This window comes from Canis lupus, chromosome 13 (genome assembly GCF_048164855.1).
Source record: "Canis lupus baileyi chromosome 13, mCanLup2.hap1, whole genome shotgun sequence".
Classification (NCBI taxonomy): domain Eukaryota; kingdom Metazoa; phylum Chordata; class Mammalia; order Carnivora; family Canidae; genus Canis; species Canis lupus.
Genome location: NC_132850.1, coordinates 18948655 through 18968214, shown reverse-complemented (window position 1 = coordinate 18968214; position 19560 = coordinate 18948655). Strand labels below are relative to the sequence as shown.

The window sequence follows — 19560 nt, the reverse complement described above, 5'->3', positions numbered from 1 at the left end:
AAGGATTCCCGTGTTTACAAAAATCATGGGAAACCATCAGTGTAGTTTTCTTAATTGCATTTATTTACCCCCCACGTCTCTCTTGTCTTGCCACCGAGAGTAGTAGAGTCTGGAACAGGACAGGCATTGCACTGGGTGAAGGAAGCCAGGCACGAACGAGTACATGCTACGTGATTTCATTCGAGTAAAGTTAAAGAACAAGCAGAACTAATTTATGGTGGCCGAACTCGGTCATATATGTATTATATATATATATATTAGATTTGTATCTATTTATTCACGAGCGACACAGAGAGAGGCAGAGACCCAGGCCGAGGGAGAAGCAGGCTCCATGCAGGGAGCCCGACGTGGGACTCGATCCCGGGATCCTGGGGTCACGCCCTGGGGCCAAGGTGGATGCTCAACCGCTGAGCCCCTCTCCCCCCCAGCGTCTCCAGAACTGAGACTATTGTGAGCTCTAGCGTAGGGGTCTGGTTATTGACCGGGAGGGGGCAGGAAGGCGTTTCCAGGGCGCTGGAGATGTTTGCATCTTGATGTGGGCACTGACTGCAGGGGTGCAGATGCAAAAGTTCCCTGAGCTGTGCATGGGATGCACGCACGTGGCTATGTCTGAGTTACAGGTAAGGACGTCCTGAGCGGCGCGGGGCCAAAAGCAGCTGCTCGGCTGGGCGGTAGGCACGGGGTTGGCCACACAGGGTGAGCCTTGTCTTCACAGAGGCAGAAGGAGTCAGGAGAGTTTGAAGAGAGGCTCGAGTTTACCGTGAAGTTGGAGAGTCCTCGGGGGACCTTCGTGTTGGTGACGCAGGCCAAGCCGGAATCTGGTGAGTGTGTGTGTGTGTGTGTGTGTGTTGGGGGGGGGGGCCTGGATGCGGAGATGCCTTGTGGGCGGAGGCCAGCCCCGAGAAGCCGCAGCCTGGCTCTGACGTCTGCCCTTGAAATCGCAGAGTCCTCGTTTTTGGTCGCTGGCGCCGACGGGACGCTCTGGAAACTTGCCAAGGGCACGGCTGCGGGAGAATGGGCCACGGGCAACATCTGGCAGAAGGCTGAGGCGCCGGAGGCCCCGAGCCCGGGGAGCGCGCCGTCCGAGGGGGGCGGCAGCAGCAGCAGCAGCAGCAGTGCGGGGGGCTGGTCCCCACCCACCGAGCTGACCACGCAGCAGCGCAGGAAGGTGGGGCTGAGGCCCCACTCGCAGGCGGAGGGAGGGAGGGCTCCAGGTCTGGCCGCTGGGAGGCTCACCGCACGTCTCCATCCCTCCAAGGTCCACTCGGGCCCCGTCACAGCCCTCCACGTGCTGCCTGGGCTGCTGGTGACAGCGTCCAAGGACAGAGAAGTCAAGCTGTGGGAGAGGCCAAGTATGCAGCTGGTATGTGTGTCCAGGCGCAGGGAAGCTGAAGGGGCGGCGCGGGGAAATTTGGCCAGAGTGTACAAGAGATCAAGGTCCCATGTCCTTCTGTCCTGCTGTGGTGTGCAGCCAGCCTGTCCCCAAATAAAAGGTGTAGACGGGAGAGCAACGCAAGGTCGCTGGTAGGCCTGGGCCCGTGGGCTTCACCTCCCCTCCTTTGTCCCCCGTGTAGCTGGGTCTGTTCCAGTGCGAAGGGGCCGTGAGCTGCCTGGAGCCTTGGCTGGGCCCGGCCTCTACCCTGCGGCTCGCCGTGGGAGACACCCTGGGCAACGTGTACTTCCTGGCCTGGGAGTGAAGGCGCGCCAGCCCCGGGTGCTCGGGATGCGAGGCTGGAAGATCCCAGCGGCTCCTCTCTTGGTTGGATTTTAAAAATAAAGTGTCAGAAAACCTCAAGTGCTGTCCTGCCCGTGTTTTTTTTTTTTTTTTAAGATTTTATTCATGAGACACAGAGAGAGGCAGAGACCCAGGCCGAGGGAGAAGCAGGCTCCATGCAGGGAGCCCGATGGGGACTCGATCCTGGGGCCCAGGGTCACGCCCGGGCCGAAGGCGGCGTTCGGCCTCTGAGCCACGGGCTGCCCTTGCCCGCGCTCTGATGGGGATGTGGGGCAAGTGGCATATGCAGGTGCCCCTGTTTGTTTTCTGCTTCAACCCCAACCCTGATGCGGGCCGGATCTGCCGCGGATGGTCCTCGAGAGCGGCCTTCAGGGCCAGTGGTTTCCCGCCGCCGCCAGGGAAGGACAAGCCGGGGGTGTCGCCATCGGGGCGCGGAACAGCTCGCTCAGGAAGGGATCCTCTCTTTAAGTGCTTCCAGACTTTTGGGTATCTGCTGTCCTAGGATAAGTGGTGGGAGACCTGGTCCGCAGTTGGTAAACAGGAGAAAGAGGCAAGTTAGAGGATTTGGGTGGGAGCAAGGGAACAATCCAGCCTCTGTTGCCTCTTCCCTCGTAATAATACCCAACAAACTCCAGTTTGCAGAAAAATTGACTTAAATGGGGAAAACCATTGGTGTCCATTAGCATCCTCCAATGCGCAGAGGCTATTCGGCTGAGAGGGAATAGGATCCTGCGTAACCTGCAGCTAGTTGTGGGGTATGTAGAGCAATGAGTACCTCCCGTCCTGAAAATGAGGAAGTACGACCATGAGAAGAAATATGCACTTGGAGAAATCGAGCCCAAAGAAGCCAGTGGTAGATTTGTGTTATTTTTATTACATAAAAGATCAGAAAATCCAAAAGTACATTATCTATTTCCTTGTTTGAAGATCAGATCTTACCCAGTTTATTTAATATCAATTTCACCACAGCTGCAGGAAATTAAATCGAACCTTCAGAAGGTACCGCATACGGACTTGGTTGGGGCTATAGACAATAAATTCATTGTAGTTGAGAGTATAACCATCTGGATTCAGAATTCCTGTGTCACTTGCTGGTCCTAAAGGAACCGTACTCCCATTCCTGCCAAATGGAAAACTCTGGGTCAGAAGGTGGAATAAGGAAAGGAGAGTCTTGTCTGGTCATAAGGAGTCTTCCAGCCTGAGCGTGTACAGGCTCTGAGTACTTACAGGGTGATGAAGGAGGCGGGACTGGGAGCCGTCTTGCCCAGTCCCTTGGTGCTGTGTTTGCCCTGAAGTAATCTTTCCGCCTCAGGATTGGCCTCTAGCAGCTCATTACACTGACCCAGAGCGACCTGCAAAGCAGAAGATCTTTGAACACCCACATCCTCCTGAGCACTGGATGGCTCGAAGGCCAAACAGCAAATCCCACCAGTACTTTCTTCCCCTCCTCCTGCAGAGGAATGGGATGGAAATTGCCTTCGGCCGCCCCCTCAAGTTCTCTCAGGTGAATCTCTTGGTTCTGGAGTCAGACTTTTCTCTCTAGAAAATAGGAACTAATAATCATCTAGAGATCATAAACAGGCTTGTCTCACCTCTGATAGAAGCAGCAGCCCAATGTCCTTCATGCGAGAAGCGAAGCAGTAATTGGCGCTCTTAGAAGACATGTCAGCAAAGTAGATTCCTTTCCCAAACTGAGCATATAGACAAACATGAAGGTCAGCTGCTTAACCCGCTGTGTTGGAAAGGCCTGCACCACCGACCCTGTGTTCCCATGATCTTAAACACAATTCGGACCCTTCTCCACGTCCCCTTGCGATTACTTCCCAGAGAAGCAGGGATATTGGTGAATCTCTACTTTCTGAGGGGGTAGGAGGGATATCTTTGGGAATTTATTATTTTTAAAGATAGATTTATTTATTTTTTTGTTTGCTTGCTTATTTATTTATTTATCATAGACATAGAGAGAGAGAAGCAGAGACACAGGAGGAGGGAGAAGCAGGCTCCATGCTGGGAGCCCGATGAGGGACTCAGTCCTGGGACTCCAGGATCGCGCCCTGGGCCAAAAGCAGGTGCTAAACCGCTGAGCCACCCAGGGATCCCCAATCTTTGGGAATTTAAAGGGAGACATAGTAAGAAATGTCAGGGTCAAAAAAAAAAAAAAAAAAAAAGAAAAATGTCAGGATTATCCATGAGCGGGTTTAATTCTTGGGAAGGGTACTATAGAATCCTAATCTAGAAAAAAAAGGAAAAAAAAAAAGAACTGAAAAAAAAAAAGGAAAAAAAAAAGAACTGGAAAAAAAATGACTGTATCCCCTGCCCTTGTGCCTCCTTCCAGGATTCAATTTCTACTCACCATGTAACCTGTGACGGGAGCTTCAGGGGGGGCAATTCGAAGGCCGTGGCTCAGGATTCCCACCCAATTACTAAGCCTGGAGCCGTGCCACAGCAGCATCCTAGGGGAAAGCCATTATTACTGTACTCTGTTGCTCTCCAGCAGTTAGGACATAAACATAAAAAAGCCATTTCCTGCATTTTCCAGAAGTCCCATAACTGCACTTCCAGCAAGGGGTGTCTTCCCAAACCCAAAGCTAAACTGACACCTGTTATGAAGGTCCTCTCTGAAGGCTTCTTTTTCACCCTCCTTCTCCACTTCAAAAACGTCCAGCAAGGTCATGGTGTAGTCCTTGTGTGTGGGAGCATGAGTAGACTGTAGGTACTGGGAAATCACCTGTGAAAAGAAAATGAAAGAAACGGCCGGTGTGGGCCCTACAAGACACCGGACTGAGCTGGAGAACCTCAGGGCCTCTGGTGAAGCCAGCAGACTTTTCGCTCCCCGACAGTCTCACCAGACAGTGAGAAAGAGCTCTACCTCCCCAAGATCCCGGTAAAGCGAAATTCTGTTCTACATAAAGGTTTGCTCTTAACCAGAAGTGGTCACAGAACAGTGGGGCTACGGGGATGGGTCTTTTTTTTTTTTATGATAGTCACACAGAGAGAGAGAGAGAGAGAGAGGCAGAGACATAGGCAGAGGGAGAAGCAGGCTCCATGCACTGGGAGCCCGATGTGGGATTCGATCCCGGGTCTCCAGGATTGCGCCCTGGGCCAAAGGCAGGCGCCAAAACGCTGCGCCACCCAGGGATCCCGGGGATGGGTCTTAAAGGTAGGAAAATAAGTGATCATTTTTCTTACTTTGAACTCGTGACTTTCATGGTCTAGAGGATGCAAGGCACAGTGTAGTTTTCTATAGTGTTGGTCCAGTGGGTGTTCTGGGCTTTGCAGCGCGGTCTTCACCAGCTTAATGGCGATTTCAATGTCTCCTAAAGCCTGGGGAGATGAGATACAGGATCAATGTGTAGGAACTTGGGACAAGACAGTTAATGCTTCCCAATCCATGCATGTCTCACCTCCAGTAGCTGTACTTTGTCTGACAGCTCTTTCTCTGTCCGGATTAAAGGAGGGGTGCGGAGCCTAAGGACAGAGATAAAATCCACGATCAGTTCTCTGAGATGTGGCCAATGACACAGGACTCAAAGTAACAGACTAAAGATAAACACACCGTATAGGTTTTGATATCTGGGACTTGATAGAAATGAAATTCCTTTTTATGAGTTTATTTCATATAGACGTGTTTCAGATGCACAGCTTTATAATTTGAAAGTGACCGCTCCAAGTCCAGTTACCATCCCTCACTATACAGCTGATCCCCTTCACCCATATCACCCACCCTAGCCCCCTTCCCCTGTCTGTTCTCCGTATTTATGATTTTTTTTTTGGTTTTTTTAGATTCCACATGAGTGAAGTCATGGTGTTTGTCTTATGCTGTTGATTTATTTTGCGTAGTATAATACGATCAAGATCCATCCATTCATGTTGCTGCAAATGGCAAGATTTCATTCTTTTTTTTATGCTTGAGTAGTATATACCATCGTATAATATACCACCTCTTCTTTATCTGGTCATCTGTCAGTGGACACCTAGGTTGTTTCCATATCTTGGCTATTTTATTTTATTTTTTATATTTTATTTATTTATTCATGAGAGACATACAGAAAGAGAGAGAGGCAGAGACACAGGGAGAGGGAGAAGCAGGCTCCACGCAGGGAGCCCGAAACGGGATTCAATCCCGGGTCTCCAGGATCACACCCTGGGCTGCAGGTGGCCCTAAACTGCTGCGCCACCGGGGCTGCCCTATCTTGGCTATTTTAAGTAATACTGCAATGAACATAAGGATGCATATCTTTCTGAATTAGTGTTTTTTTCACATTTTTCAGATTAAATGCCCAGAAGTAGAATAGCTGGGTCATACTGAAGTTCTTTTCTTATTTCTTTGAGGAACCTCCATCCTGTTTCCTACAGTGGCTGTGCTCCTTGACAATTCCACTAACGGTACAGGAGGGTTCCCTTTCCTCTACATCCTCTCCAACACTTGTCATTTCCTGTTTTTGACAATAGCCGAATCTTGTTTTTGAACAGCTTGGATACAGTCCTGTCTAGAAACAGAAGTAGACCCGTTGACCAATCAAAAGTTATCTTTCGGTCACAGAGCGCTATAAAAATAAAAGGAATAAGAACAGAACAAGCACCAGAATATAGAATGGACAAAGATAAATTGTATTTTATACACCTACTATCATTTGAATAGGAACTAGGGGGAGTTCTATGTCTGAAGCTATTATTTCACCTGTTGGTTAGATACCTAGACCTGTTTTCTATTGGTGACTTCTACTCGGTCCGAAAACATGATGATAATCAGGCCAGGAGCTCGCATCCCAAACTTGTCTGTTGACTACGAAGGCTACTACAAATCATTTTTGGCTTTTGATGATCTATCCAAGATGATCATTTCATTAAAAATGGGAATAAAAAGACTATAGTTGTTGCTGAGTGAGGAGGAGACGGTCAGGTGGAGGACGAAGGAGAAGTAACAGCACAGGCCTTACCCAAAGTCATGTGGGATCCTGGTGTAGAATTCATTGCAAGCTTCCACAAGAGCTCGTCCATGCTGGCCAGCCCGAATACAGTCCTCAATCTTCTTGAGAGACTGGTAGCCTGCCTTGATTTGTGCCACTGTCAGCTTCCCTGCAGGCGCAACCAGAGACCCTCAGACCTCACAACTTAGGGCACTATCCTGAAAACTGTATTCGTGAGCCTCCCCACAAAGACCCCCACCTTCAACTCTCAAAACAGCTCCTTCTCCCCTCACGCCACCTCTCACCCAAAATCTCTTCTTTTTTTTTTTTTTTTTTAATTTTTATTTATTTATGATAGTCACAGAGAGAGAAGGAGAGAGAGGCAGAGACATAGGCAGAGGGAGAAGCAGGCTCCATGCACCGGGAGCCTGATGTGGGATTTGATCCCAGGTCTCCAGGATCACGCCCTGGGCCAAAGGCAGGCGCCAAACCGCTGCGCCACCCAGGGATCCCTCCTTTTCTTGATTCACAGTATCAGCAAGCTTTAAGTCACGGCGGTGATGAGATAGCCCATTAAAGAAACTAGCAAATATAAAGTCAGACTGTAGGACAGGATCTGAAGTCCTACCAAGTGGGGCTTTCTTGGTGTCGTATTTCATTTCTACCATCGTCTCTTCCATGGCCTGGACATTACAGATCAACTCTATCAGCTCCTGCACTCGAAGATCTAGCTGTGATTCTGGTTTGAAGGGGAGTTTAAGAGACTCCTTTTTTGTTTCCTCTTCACTCTACAGCCAAAAAAAAAAAAAAAAAAAAAAAAAGAATCATATAAAATCTAAAAGGATATATTTTAAGGTCCCTGCAAGGGCTGGCTCTACAACATCCCTGTTCCCTTGGTGAGCATCAGTTGGCTTCTGCTTGAACATAGGCTCGTTCTGTTACTAACCCAGTTAGAGTACCTGATGTGATCCCGCCTTCTCCTCCTACATGTGCCTCCCACAGGTAAACTCCCAGAATAAGTCTAAAAGGCTCTCCTAATTCATCGGTAAGTATGTAAAGACAGCTATCATGTCTCAGATCTTCTCATCTTAAAAAAACTAAGATTTTCCCATTTCTCAGATACCGTATAAGACAATTTTCAGCATCCTGGTACAACTCAATTTGTTGAAATTAATTTTTTTATGTATAAAAAATGTATATAACCAAAAGTGAAGACCACTTTACATGCGGTTTCGTCAGTGTGACTATGTATTAGTCCTTTCTTGATCCGTATATTAAACTTCTGAAAATAGGGCCAAGGATTTTATAAGAATGATACTAAATAATGGAGACAAGAGAGCACATTCTGTCTTTAGTCTCCAGTCCCATCAAGACTACAAAGATCCATGAAAGGTACCTCTGAGGGAACTGTTACCTTTATTTAGGTGAGAAACAGCAAGACTCAAGATGCTCTGACCTGTTCCAGTCTGGGGCCTGATCTAAGCCATTCTGATAGATTTCACCCTGGTTCAGAGGAAGTAAGTTTTCTCCCCAAATGTGTGGTCAGAGTTTACCTGAGTATTGGTAGCATAGTCCATTTCTAGCATATCATATTTTCCAGGCACCTTCTCAAACTTCTCACGATCCTCCCAATTGTTTTTTGTTTTGTCAAGGAATCTGTGGGGTCCAGGATGGCGAGAAAATCTTACAAATCAGAGTCTACTACTAGGAGTGAGCTTATAATTATTTCCTCAGAACATCTCCAAACGATTTCTTTTTCTCTTTTTCTTAAAGATTTTATTTATTTGACAGAAAGCATGGGTGGGGGGAGGAGGCAAGAACAAGAGGAGAAGGAGAAGCAGGCTCCCCGCTGAGCAGGGGGCCTGACCTGGGGCTCCATCCCAGGACCCCGGGGTCACGACCTGAGATGAAGGCAGACACTTAACTGACTGAGCCACCCAGGCGCCCACCTTGTCTTTTTTCTCAAACTGCCCTCTTAGAACTCTTTTTATATCTGACTTTCCAAAACTCTGGATTCTAAATTAGGATGCTCATTAGAAAAAAAAAAAAAAAAAGCTCTGGAGACAATGGGAACAAAAAATGGGGAGAAAAGGATTCGAGCTTCCCAAAGTCCCCAAAATACCACAAAAACCTTTAAGATTTCAGACAAAAGATCCTTGTTTGATCCCTTTCTCTGACAGATTCCCACAGACTCCAGAAGGCTCTGCATCCATATCATAGTGAAAGATTTTTTTAAAACTCTAGCTGAGCATTCTCATTCGCACCCACTTTCCCCCAATTTCCTAAATTACTAGCCATGTGCTAAATATATTAGATTCTTCTGGTTTTTTTTTAGTCAGTTTCAGGGTTCCAGGTGACATGATCACTGACTGAGTCTGCAGTTTGGTGTTCCAGTCATAGAGCGCCACAGTGGAAATATGTTAACATGGAGGTCAAATCACACAAACTGTAAAATTCTTAAAGAACATACACCCAAGAAGAAGAATGTTATTTGTTTGGCACTCGTTTCGAGCACTCACTTCTTCTGGAAGATTTCCTTGGCTTTGTTGAGGTCCCCCGAGCAAGCCACCAAGCTGTGCTGCCCCATTTTCCCAACTGCAAAGTAAATGACACACATAAGATGGTTTCCTGCCTCCCAATCCAGCAAGAGCTTTCTTAGTTCATTGGCCAGTTCTCTAAGGTCTCCCTGCACAGCATCTGGCAGGTGGGCAGGAAGGCGAGAGGGACGGTGAAGGGCCCAGGAAGCGGGTCCTGTTGATATGAGTTGCTGGCCAACTGCCACGGTCCCTGAGCAGCACGAGGAGACCCACCGGACACTTCCCAGCTGACAGGCTGTTCTTAGTTTTGCCAATGGGAACTTCCTAATGAAGATGCTTGCCATTCCCCACTTCCAAGTCCCTCCCAGGTGATGGAGCCTCCATCCCACCAACTTAAACCCGGAGGATCTTCTGGTTACTCACTATCCTGCTTCTGGCTTTCTGAATGACAAATCAGAAAACCCATAATAAAAGTCATTACCTCGGCCCCATCTCATCCAGACACTGAAGTGCCTCTGGGCATCATCTTCCAACAGCTGAATCAAATAGTACTTGTTGTTGTTGAACTGAAGATTGGTCTACGAGGAAGAAAATACGAACCTGAGAGAGAGGTCTACAAGTGGAAGCCACAGAAGCTGAGGCCTCTTCCTCAGGCACGGGTACCAGTAACGGCTCCAGGGAGAGGGCTAATGTAAGGCTGACATAGGGACCTCAGAATCAAAGATCTGGGCATCAGGACCCTGTCATCAGTAACTACCAAGAAAAAAATCCCCATACGTAGAACAGCTCCTCCCGTTACCTGGTTTATTTTTAAAAAAATATATATTCTTAAGATTTTATTTATTTATTCAGATAGAGAGAGAGAGAGAGACAGAGACACAGGCAGAGGGAGAAGCAGGCTCCATGCCGGGAGCCCGACGTGGGACTCGATCCCGGGACTCCAGGATCGTGCCCTGGGCCAAAGGCAGGCGCCAAACCGCTGAGCCACCCAGGCATCCCCCGTTACCTGGTTTAGCATGACATCATAGACATCGCTCCCTTCACAGTACACGTGGGCCTGGGGAGAGAAGGAAAAAACTGATGGTAGCGTAACCTCAGGCTTCATGAAATCCTCCATGACGCTCTAGATTTTCTTGTGTCTCAACATGTCATTCCCCAGCACTACCAATATCCACCTTCCGGGGAAGGAACTGCCACACTAGGTCTTCTACACATTAGCTATGATTATCCTATGATGAACACATGTTGCTTTTTTGTAATTACAGAAAAACCAAGGATTCTAATGGCTAAAGGAAACCTGCTCCAAAAGAAGCCTTTCTTGTGTATTCTTCAAAGCCTTTCCACAGTCGTCAGTGACCCGTGCCAGAGCAGGGCAGTTTCTCATTAGAACAAAGATGGATCTTCCCTGAGAACGGGATTATTTTCCGAGAACGAGAACGAAGCGTGGAAAGCTGATGACAACCCCAGAAGTCAAAGACATGTGGATTATTAGCCCCAGACTCCCCTGCTCCCCTCTCTTAGCCTTGGAGACAAGTCATCGCCAGGAGTATCTCGGCGAGGGCTCCGAACTGAATGCCAGCAGCTTGGGGGCAGGAGTCCCAGCAGCCCGGGAACACGCGCTGAGAAACCGAGGGGCGAGGAGTCTCACCTTCCCCACCTTGGCTGCGCACTCGGGGTCCACGGGAGCTCTGCCTTTTAACAGCAGGGTCTTCACAGACTCTGGGGGAAGACAGACACATATGGGAGCTATGTGTGCGGGAATCAGTGTCCTAATGAACTCTGTCCTCCCCGAGCAATCCCCATCTGTCCAGGTGTCAATCTGTCTAAACGACACAAAACCGAAGATTCGGAGACAGGAGAGGCGCACTGTGGTTCGCCCACAGGATAGGAAACTAGTGACATCTTCAGGAAAGGAAGACGTGAGTGGAGAGGACAAGGCGTCCCTCGCCCCACCTCTCCCGGAGACACTCCCGCGGGCCCACCGCCCGGAGCTGACCTGGCTTGTCTTCCGTGCTGCCATTACCGGCCCCTCCTGCAGTCAAAGGCCCCCTTTTCATCCCCTGCCTCTGGCATCTCCGAGTTTTCTTTGCAGGAGGAGGGTCTTCTCCAGCCGTGTTGCCATTATGAACTCTTCCAGCTTTGTCGAATGCTGCAGAAGCCACGGGCACGAAAAGTGGGCAAAGAACCAAAGGGAGGAATGAGTACCCCCGAACACGGTCCTACTTTGAAGAAAACATCATCTTTTTAAAGAAATGGTCCAGGACGGCTTCGTAAATTTATAAAGAAATGAGAACTGCCAAGCCGCTGGTCCTGGTGGTAGTCTGGGGAAATCCCTTCCTAAATTGCAATTGTAGCCAAAAACCAAAACAAAGTAAAATGGAGCCCCGGGGCTCTTGGGAGCTCGAGCTCGCAGGGGAGGCAGGAGTGTCCCCGCTGCTCGTGTACTTGTGCCCCGAGCCTTCCCAGTACCCAGAGGCAAACCACACAGTGCTCTGCGGTCTCCTGTTAGGAGCCCCGTCCCTTCCCTTCCAGCGGCGGGAACTTGCGGAAGTCACGTCACCTCTTTGAACCTCAGTTGCCCTGACTGTAAAATCCAGAGGCTGACAGCGATGATACCGAATTTGTAGGATGGACCTCTGCACTTAGGTGCGTAAGAGAGAGAGGATGGTACCCACCAACCCTGAGGCCTGAATGTTGATGGCAACATCTGAGAGTGGGACGCACTGTGTGTGGTACGGTGGGTGACACGCAGTGTGCACTGTACAGCGGGTGACACGCGGTGTGCACGGTACAGTGGGTGACACGTACACTGTACAGTGGGTGACATGCGGCGTACACCATACAGCCGGTAACACGTGCACGGTACGGTGGGTGACATGTAGAGTGCACCATACAGCAGGTGACACGTGCACGGTACAGCGGGTGACACGCGTATGCACGGTACAGTAGATGACACGTGCACAATACGGTGGGTGACACGTAGTGTGCATCGTACAGCGGGTGACACGTGCACGGTACGGTGGGTGACACGCGTCGTGCACCATACAGCGGGTGACACGTGCACGGTACGGCGGGTGACGCGCGGGCAGGAGTTGTCCGGCCTCTCCCGATGCCACATTCGCGCACCCCCCGACTGGCTTCTTGGAGTCGGTGACGGCAGCTGGGGAAGGAGGGTGCCAGCGACCGGAGGCCCTGCCCGCAGCCACGCAGCGACCCACTGAGCTCGGAGGCGGGACGCGGGCGCGGGGAAGCGCAGCAGAGAGCCCCCCCCCCACCCCCGCCCACCTGGCGCCCGCCCCGCACCTGGCGCCCCCGCCCACCTGGCGTCCGCCCCGCCCCGCGCTCCCGCCCCCGCGCCTGCACCTCTCGCCCCGCCGCCGCCGCGCGTCCCCCGCCGCCGCGCCGCCATGGCGCCCGCTCGTCCCCGCCGGAGCCGCTCCCGCCCGCTCGCCCGCCCGCCCGCCGCCGGCCCAAGGCGGGAACGGAGCGCCGGCGCATGCGTCCCGAGGCGGTGCGGTGGCCGGGGCGGGGCGGGGCTCCCCGCGGTATTTGCATGCTGCTGTGTGTTATGGGAAGTCGCCGTGAGCGAGAAGGGCCGTGCGGGCGGCACCTTATAAGCGGCGGGAGGGCGGCGCTGCGCAGGGCGGCGGGAAGCTCAGCGGTGGGGCCACGCGCGGAGTGCGCGTCACTCTCTCGGCCCCTGGGAAGGTCTGAGACTCGGGCCAGCAGCGGCCCTAGCAGGGCCCTCCCCGCGCGCGGGGGGGTGAGTTCCCAGAGAGCGGGCCCCGGAGAGGGCCTTCGGGCAGGAGAGGCCGCGCGCGCGGCGGATGCCCCCTCCCCGGGGCTTGGAATAGACTCACGGCCGGCACGGTGAGTTCAATGGCTGGGCCGGGGCACCCGAGCAGGCCGGCGTCGGGCCGCGGGGCTCCGGAACCCAATTCAGACTACTCTCCCCCGCCCGCTTTTGCCCCCCCGACCCCGCCCTGGCATGGGGGCGTCCTAGACGCGCTGAGTCTGAGTCTTCCTTTCTTCTATTTCTACTTTAGAAGTACTATCTCCTGGAGGAGCGAGGAGAGCGCGCAGGAGCGGGGTGTGCGTGCATGTGTGTGCGCGTGTGTAAGGGGGTTCCTCGCCGGGTGGGGCCGCGCCGTGGCCTGGGCCGAAGCCACACGCTTGACCTCCCGGGTGCCCTTAGCCCTTATTTATTCCTGAGAGACAGAGAGACACACACACAGGGAGAGACAGAGAGAGAGACAGGGAGACAGAGAAAGAAACAGGCAGAGAGACAGTGAGAGGCAGAGAGAGAGAGAGACAGGCAGAGCCAGAGAGACAGACAGACACACACAGAGACAGAGATAGGGAGATAGAGACACAGAGAGAGAGACACGGAGAGACACGGAGAGAGACAGGGAGACAGAGACAGACACAGAGACAGAGACAGGGAGAAACAGGGAGACAGAAAAAGAAACAGAGGCAGAGACACCGAAAGAGGCAGAGAGACAGAGAGACACAGAGACACAGAGACAGAGACACAGAGAGACAGAGGCAGAGAGACACAGAGACACAGAGAGAGAGAGAGAGGGGCAGAGACACAGGCAGAGGGAGAAGCAGGCTCCACGCAGGGAGCCCAACGTGGGACTCGATCCCGGCACCCCCCGGGTCACGCCCTGAGCCCAAGGCAGATGCTCAACCGCTGAGCCCCCCGGGCGCCCCTAATTCTTTAAAGGTTCTACCTCCAAATACAATCCCATTCTGAGCTCCTGAAGGGTTAAAACATATTTGTTAGTTGTGGCAATAGTATGGTAGTTATGATTTTTAAAAAATTCCTTTGAAAATAATATGTAAGGGTGAAATGTTGTATCTGCAATTTGCTTTGAAGTACTCCAGCCAAAATAATCAAATGAAGCAAACAGACAATTCTTAAATCTAGGAAACTTATGTAGAGGTGTCCATTATATTAATTTTTAAAGATTTTATTTATTTATTCATGAGAGGAAGAAAAAAAGAGGCAGACTCACAGGTGGAGGGAGAAGCAGGTGCCCTGCGCAGAGCGGAATGAGACTGAATTCCCGACCCACCGGGATCACGCCCTGGGCCCCAGGTGGACCCTCAGTTGCTGAGCTACCCAGGTGTCCCTAGATGTCCATTATATTCTATTCTCTGGTTGTCTGGATGCTTAAAATTGTCATAATACATTGAAGATATCTTAGGGGAAAAAATGATGAATTAGTCAAAATACGTGTCACTAAAAAGAAGAGTTAACTGCAAATCAAGACTTCCTATCCTGGTAAGTGAACATTTTAGGTAGTGTTGATTATAATGTGATATTCCTAAGATTTCCTTACATTTTCTATCATACCATAAGGACGGGAAAAATGGATTAATCAAGCTACTCTGTAAGGTACATGCTTTCTGGGGAAGTCTATCTATTTCAGAAAATAAATATACGAAAAATGGATTTGTGATACCCAAGCAAAAGCAAATAGGCCTTTCCAATAGAAAGGGGTGGCGGTGTTGTCCTGTGCATCCCGGCAGGTGCATGGCGGCTGGTGCATCCTGGCAGGTGCATTCCGGCTGGTGCGTGGCAGGCAGCCGTCTCTGGTGGGTGGGACGCGTGTGGGAACACGGGGGCAGATGGTGCGGCTGCCAGCCCCTTTGCCTTCGCCCCCCGCCCACACCTGAGGGCACCTGCCGCGTGCGTGCTGAGTTTGCTGCAGAACGAGGCTGGGGCCAATTCCACCAATCCCACCAACCTGCTCCTGGCTTCGGTGGGGGAGGTGGAAGCCTGAAGGGGAGCCTGGCCCCCAAGCCTGGTCCCCCAGGGACGGGCAGCCCTCCGAGAGGAGCTTAGTGATGTCCTCATGCACCTGGCAGCATGGACCTGCCCATGGCAGGTGCTCCCCCAGGTGGGCCTCAGCGGCGGCTGTGCCCTCGACTGTGCACACTCGCCCGTGGGGCCAGCTGAGGACCAAGCTGTGCGGCCTGCGAACCTTGGCTGTGAGTCCACAGGCCAGGCCTCAACCTGGAGACAGGGGCACAGCACTTGCCGCTCAGCCTGGCGTCGGAGACACAGAAAGTGGCCTGGCTGTGGAACTTAGTTCTAGCCTTCTTCTAACATCATGGGTTGAGGGGCCCTACTTCCTAAGGTCTGAGGCCCAAGAACCTCCAGAAGACAGCCTCTTGGTATTTTGGCTCTCAACGAAGGTTTTAGTCGGCTAATAAATAAATAAATATAAAATATAATAAAATAGAAAGGAGTTCTCCTTATGACCAATTTGGGTTTGTATCACATTGGACTGAGCAACTAGCATCCACACCCTGATAAGAATCGTTTAGTTCGTATACAAGATCTTGCAAACCTCAAATGGCTGAAACAACCTAGCAATAGGTGCGATCTTATTTTCTTTATTTGGGTTCCAAGAAGGTATAGAAGTAGTATCTAAAAACATTTCTGGAAAAAAAAAAGAGAAAGAAAAAAAAAGAAAAAAAGCATTTCTGATATCTCAGAATATATAAAATATGTGGGAGAAATAGCAGGAGCAGAAGAAAAATGAAGAAGAAAAGGGAGGAGGAAGAGAAGAAAAGAAAAGGAAAAAGAAGGCATAAAAATCTTAATAATTGGGGGCATCTGAGTGGTGCAGTTGGCTAAGCAGCCAACTCTTGGTTTTGGCACAGGTCATGATCAAGCTCAGGGTCATGGGATCCAGCCTGGAGTGGGGCCCTGCACTCAGTAGTCTGCGTAGAGTTTCTTTCTCCCTGTCCCTCTGCCCTACCCCATCCTGTGCCCTCTCTCTCTCTCTAACTCTCAAAGAAATATATTAATTAACATTTTTTCTTTTATTTTTTAAAAAAGATTTTATTAATTTATTTGACAGAGAGCGCGAGCGAGCAAGTGAGCAGCAGGCAGAGGGAGAGGCGGAAGCAGGCTCCTTGCTGAGTAAGGGGCCCACTGGGGGACTTGATCACAGGACCCTAAGATCATGACCTGAGATGTTTACTGACGGAGCCACCCAGGTGTCCTAAACATTTACAGAATGTAAATATGAGTTCACTGCTTGGTCTTGTAATCGTTATGATATTTTTTGTATATTTTTCACATATAGACTAGCAATATTCCTATTGCTCTGGCATCATAAATTTGTTCGACTTCTGGGAAACGAAACGGTAACAAAGTTTTAGAAGACTCGCAGAGCCTGACCAGTGGGGAAAAAAGGGAAGAGGTGTTATCATGGGTACTGATGGGATAAGATGGGAAGAGGAAGGGGTTCCAGGTGCAGAGAAGGGAAGAACCGGCTGAAAACCTGAAGAAAGATTGTGACTAAGGCAGAGGTGTAATATTTATCCCAGGGGTCTCAAGGTCAGGGACTTTATGCAAGAAGATGAGTCCTATGGAAGAATGAAAGTGGGGAAGAGATAAAGAGAAATATTAGGCGCACAGGAGGTCTCATCAGAGTCACCTCAGCAGGAGGTGACTAGAGCGGGGGATGAGGAAGGAGGTTTCTGCAAAAGGGTGATTTGGGGGGAGATTTGTTTGCTTTCTTTAGCTTTTTTTTTTGGTTTTGATTATAATGTTAACATCAAGAATCGGGGATAGCGGGCTAATAAATCTGTGATATGGTATGATCTTCGCATCATTTGCTACCTGTAGTTATAACTGACCTGAAGTCTCCCATGAATTCAGGGTGCGCATGGAGGAGGGACATGGTCTCCCGACGCCTTACTAAGAAAAACATGCCTCTCTATTCCCCCAAATCATCCCAAAAGACTTAAGGCTTCGGGGAGGGACAGCTTGACTCCCACATCCATCCCAAAACACAGTCTGGTAAGTTCTTGACTCCATTGCTTTTCACTCACATGATGTGGCTGTGCTACCTTATGGTGCTGCAATGATGATCTTGTTCAAGTAGATCATTGCACAGGTCAGTAAGGTTCTTTGAGGACAGATGATCCCACTAAGTGGCCCAAAAGGTCCTACTTAGAGCAACTCAGGCTCCACATTTTTTAATGCTCTCTTGCAGGATTGTAGAGTCAGCTGATTTCAGCATCTGCAACCCGGTGGATCCAGGACCCAGATTCTTCATTCCCCACTTTAGAGATGGGCCAGCCTTTCCTTTTTAACCCTTAAAATACATCTCTGTCTTTGTATGTAATCTTGGTGTTCCAAAGCCCTTTACTAAAGTTGTTCTTTTCACAATGATTTCAGAGAGCCCTACGTTCATCTTTCTGGCTTTCCAGAATGATCCACTCGTATCTCTTACTGCAGAGGAAGAAAATCTGCAGTGTAGGGCAGCCCGGGTGCCTCAGCAGTTTAGCACCTCCTTCAGCCCAGGGCGTGATCCTGGAGACCCGGTATCGAGTCCCGCGTCGGGCTCCCGGTGCATGGAGCCTGCTTCTCCCTCTGCCTGTGTCTCTGCCTCTCTCTCTCTCTCTCTCATGAATAAATAAAATCTTAAAAAAAAAAAGAAAATCTGCAATGTAACCTTGCCACTATTAAGAAGCAGGAAATTATGGGTAACTATAGGTCTGTAATCACAAAATTTAGGAGAAGCTAATTTTCATTGATTTACTTGTATCTAGAAAAAATTATATGATATGTAGATGAATTAATTACTATATAATATAATAGTATATTAGTAAACTCATGCAAGTGGTTACTTACTTTTTCATGTTCTGTCTATATAAGAATGAGGAATGAGCAAAGAAGGAAGGATCCCATGAATTGAGCATGTACTATGACCGGTCATTATGCTAGACTCTATCATATATTTGTATGTTAGGGACGTAGGTATTACTATCCCCATGGTACAGAGGGGAAAATTGAGTCTCAGAGAGTTTAAGAAATTTATTCCAGATCGCGCAGCTAGAAAGTTTCTTGGAAACTATCACAACTTGTGTGAAATGTCCTAGAATACCCCTGTGCAGCACCTTGAAATAGAGATGTTCTTTTTTTTTTTTTGAAATAGAGATTTTCATCTGCTACTCTAAGGGAACCTTCTTAGAGTCCCTGGCAGGGTCTGAAAATTAAAGTGACAGATGAACAGGAGAAAAACATACGGATTTCGCTGAATTTTTAATTTACATGGGAGCCTTTGCAAGAGAAGGAAGCCCTGAAGAAGCGACCCGAGCAGGAAGCTTTTATATCTTTAGATGGAGCACTGGTAAATTTGTGAGGAACTGAGAAAAGACAAAGGAGTTTGAACTAGTGATAGTCATGATGCAGAACGCTGAGAAGGTAGGGGCTAGTTGAGGAAGGGGTTATACCTTGGATGTTCCCGCCAAGCCTGAAGCCTTAGTCACGGCCTCTTTTATTCATAGGTCTATTAGCTGGAATAAGGCCCTGGAGGGAAGTTCTGAGGGGAACGGGTCTAGGTCTAGGCCGGGCGTAATGAAACCTGTTGCTTTGCACAAATTCCCCACTTTGAGGTCACAAAGATTAGGAAATTATCCTAAGGAAATGAAAGTCGTTGACAGTAGGGCCACCTAAACCGGGACAAGGACACACAGGAGTCCACTTGTGATAAGCACATTAACTCACAAGGAAACTTGGTTTAAAAGTTCAGTCTAAAAGCAGTGCCTCACTGTTCCCTGGGGTCAGGGCAGTGAAGGGGGCTTGCCTCCCAAGGGGCCTTTCAAGGTAGAGGAGGAGGGCGTCCCTGTAGCTCCTTAGCCCGTCAGGTGGAGGCCACTTCCCGGGGCCTCCGGTCTCTGCTCTTGCTCCCCCCACGGGGAGGCGGGCTGCTGAGCCTGCACTTGGTTTGGCTCCCTGGTTGTTCGGGACTCCTCTGGCCCTTGAACCCTGCGTCCCGGCGAGCCCTGGCGCGGGCAAGGGACCCAGAAGCCACAGGCTGTGCCTCCTGTGGAGGAGCCCGGCTCCTGGAGGTGCCCGGCTTCATTCTGCTTGAAGGGACAGTGCCGCTAGTGTCCCAAGGCTGTTTCCACCCCTGCCTCCCCGGGTGAGAGGCTAGACCTTGGGAGGAGGCTCAGGCCAGTGCACCTCACTTCCTTTGTGGCCGTGGGGCCCAGGGCCTTGCTGGATTTGTGGGGGGCTGCAGCAAATGTTCTTTGCCCTAGCCTTTGCTCCGAGCATTTCCGCTTCCTTGGTGAGCCTAGGCCACCACGTCTGAAGTTTGATGATTTTAGTGACCCTAAGAGGAGCTCCCAATTTTAATGTCACCACGGTAGTGAGGGTGCCCTAAAAGGCCTAAGAAATACTAAACAAAAATCAAGGGCCTTAGCTCAGGCCAAGCCTAAGTCACATACTGGCGTCACAGTTGACTCCTCCAGTGACCTTGGGTGAGTCCATAACCGTTACGAGGCTCTGCTTTTGAAAATCAAGATATATGAAGGCCAGGTATTAAAATAAATGTTTGATACCTTC

The 19560-nt window shown here is 50.0% G+C and overlaps 3 protein-coding genes across 9 annotated transcripts in view; 2 read left to right on the top strand and 1 right to left on the bottom strand.

Moving 5' to 3' along the window:
* TEP1 (telomerase associated protein 1) overlaps positions 1-1795 on the top strand; it is a 35638-nt gene extending 33843 nt beyond the window's left edge. For all 3 annotated transcript variants that reach the window (XM_072772671.1, XM_072772670.1, XM_072772672.1), the window contains 4 exons: positions 716-821; positions 945-1168; positions 1259-1363; positions 1575-1795. In XM_072772671.1, the coding sequence (XP_072628772.1) occupies positions 716-821; positions 945-1168; positions 1259-1363; positions 1575-1697 (558 nt within the window). In that variant the 3' untranslated portion in view covers positions 1698-1795. The remainder of the gene's footprint in view (positions 1-715; positions 822-944; positions 1169-1258; positions 1364-1574) is intronic.
* Positions 41-12624, bottom strand: PARP2 (poly(ADP-ribose) polymerase 2). 2 transcript variants are annotated; one of them, XM_072772674.1, is made up of 17 exons: positions 12546-12624; positions 11179-11331; positions 10831-10901; positions 10189-10239; positions 9664-9760; positions 9165-9240; positions 8199-8301; positions 7274-7433; positions 6676-6814; positions 5140-5203; positions 4925-5059; positions 4336-4463; positions 4089-4188; positions 3328-3426; positions 2963-3087; positions 2675-2855; positions 41-2254 (listed from the first exon to the last, which is right to left on the bottom strand). In XM_072772674.1, the coding sequence occupies exons 1-16, from the start codon at positions 12589-12591 to the stop codon at positions 2696-2698; spliced, it is 1707 nt and encodes a 568-aa protein (XP_072628775.1). In that variant the 5' UTR covers positions 12592-12624; the 3' UTR covers positions 41-2254; positions 2675-2695. The 2 variants fall into 2 exon arrangements, with proteins under 2 accessions (XP_072628775.1, XP_072628774.1); XM_072772673.1 differs by lacking the exon at positions 41-2254 and having other exon boundaries at positions 2590-2855.
* A 178-nt stretch (positions 12625-12802) lies between these two features.
* Positions 12803-19560, top strand: part of CCNB1IP1 (cyclin B1 interacting protein 1) — a 32696-nt gene continuing 25938 nt past the window's right edge. For 2 of the 4 annotated variants that reach the window (XM_072772665.1, XM_072772663.1), the window contains exons 1-2: positions 12803-13052; positions 16864-17004. The gene's annotated coding sequence lies outside the window, so the exon portion shown is untranslated. The remainder of the gene's footprint in view (positions 13053-16863; positions 17005-19560) is intronic. The other 2 variants (XM_072772664.1, XM_072772662.1) reach the window with 1 other exon arrangement.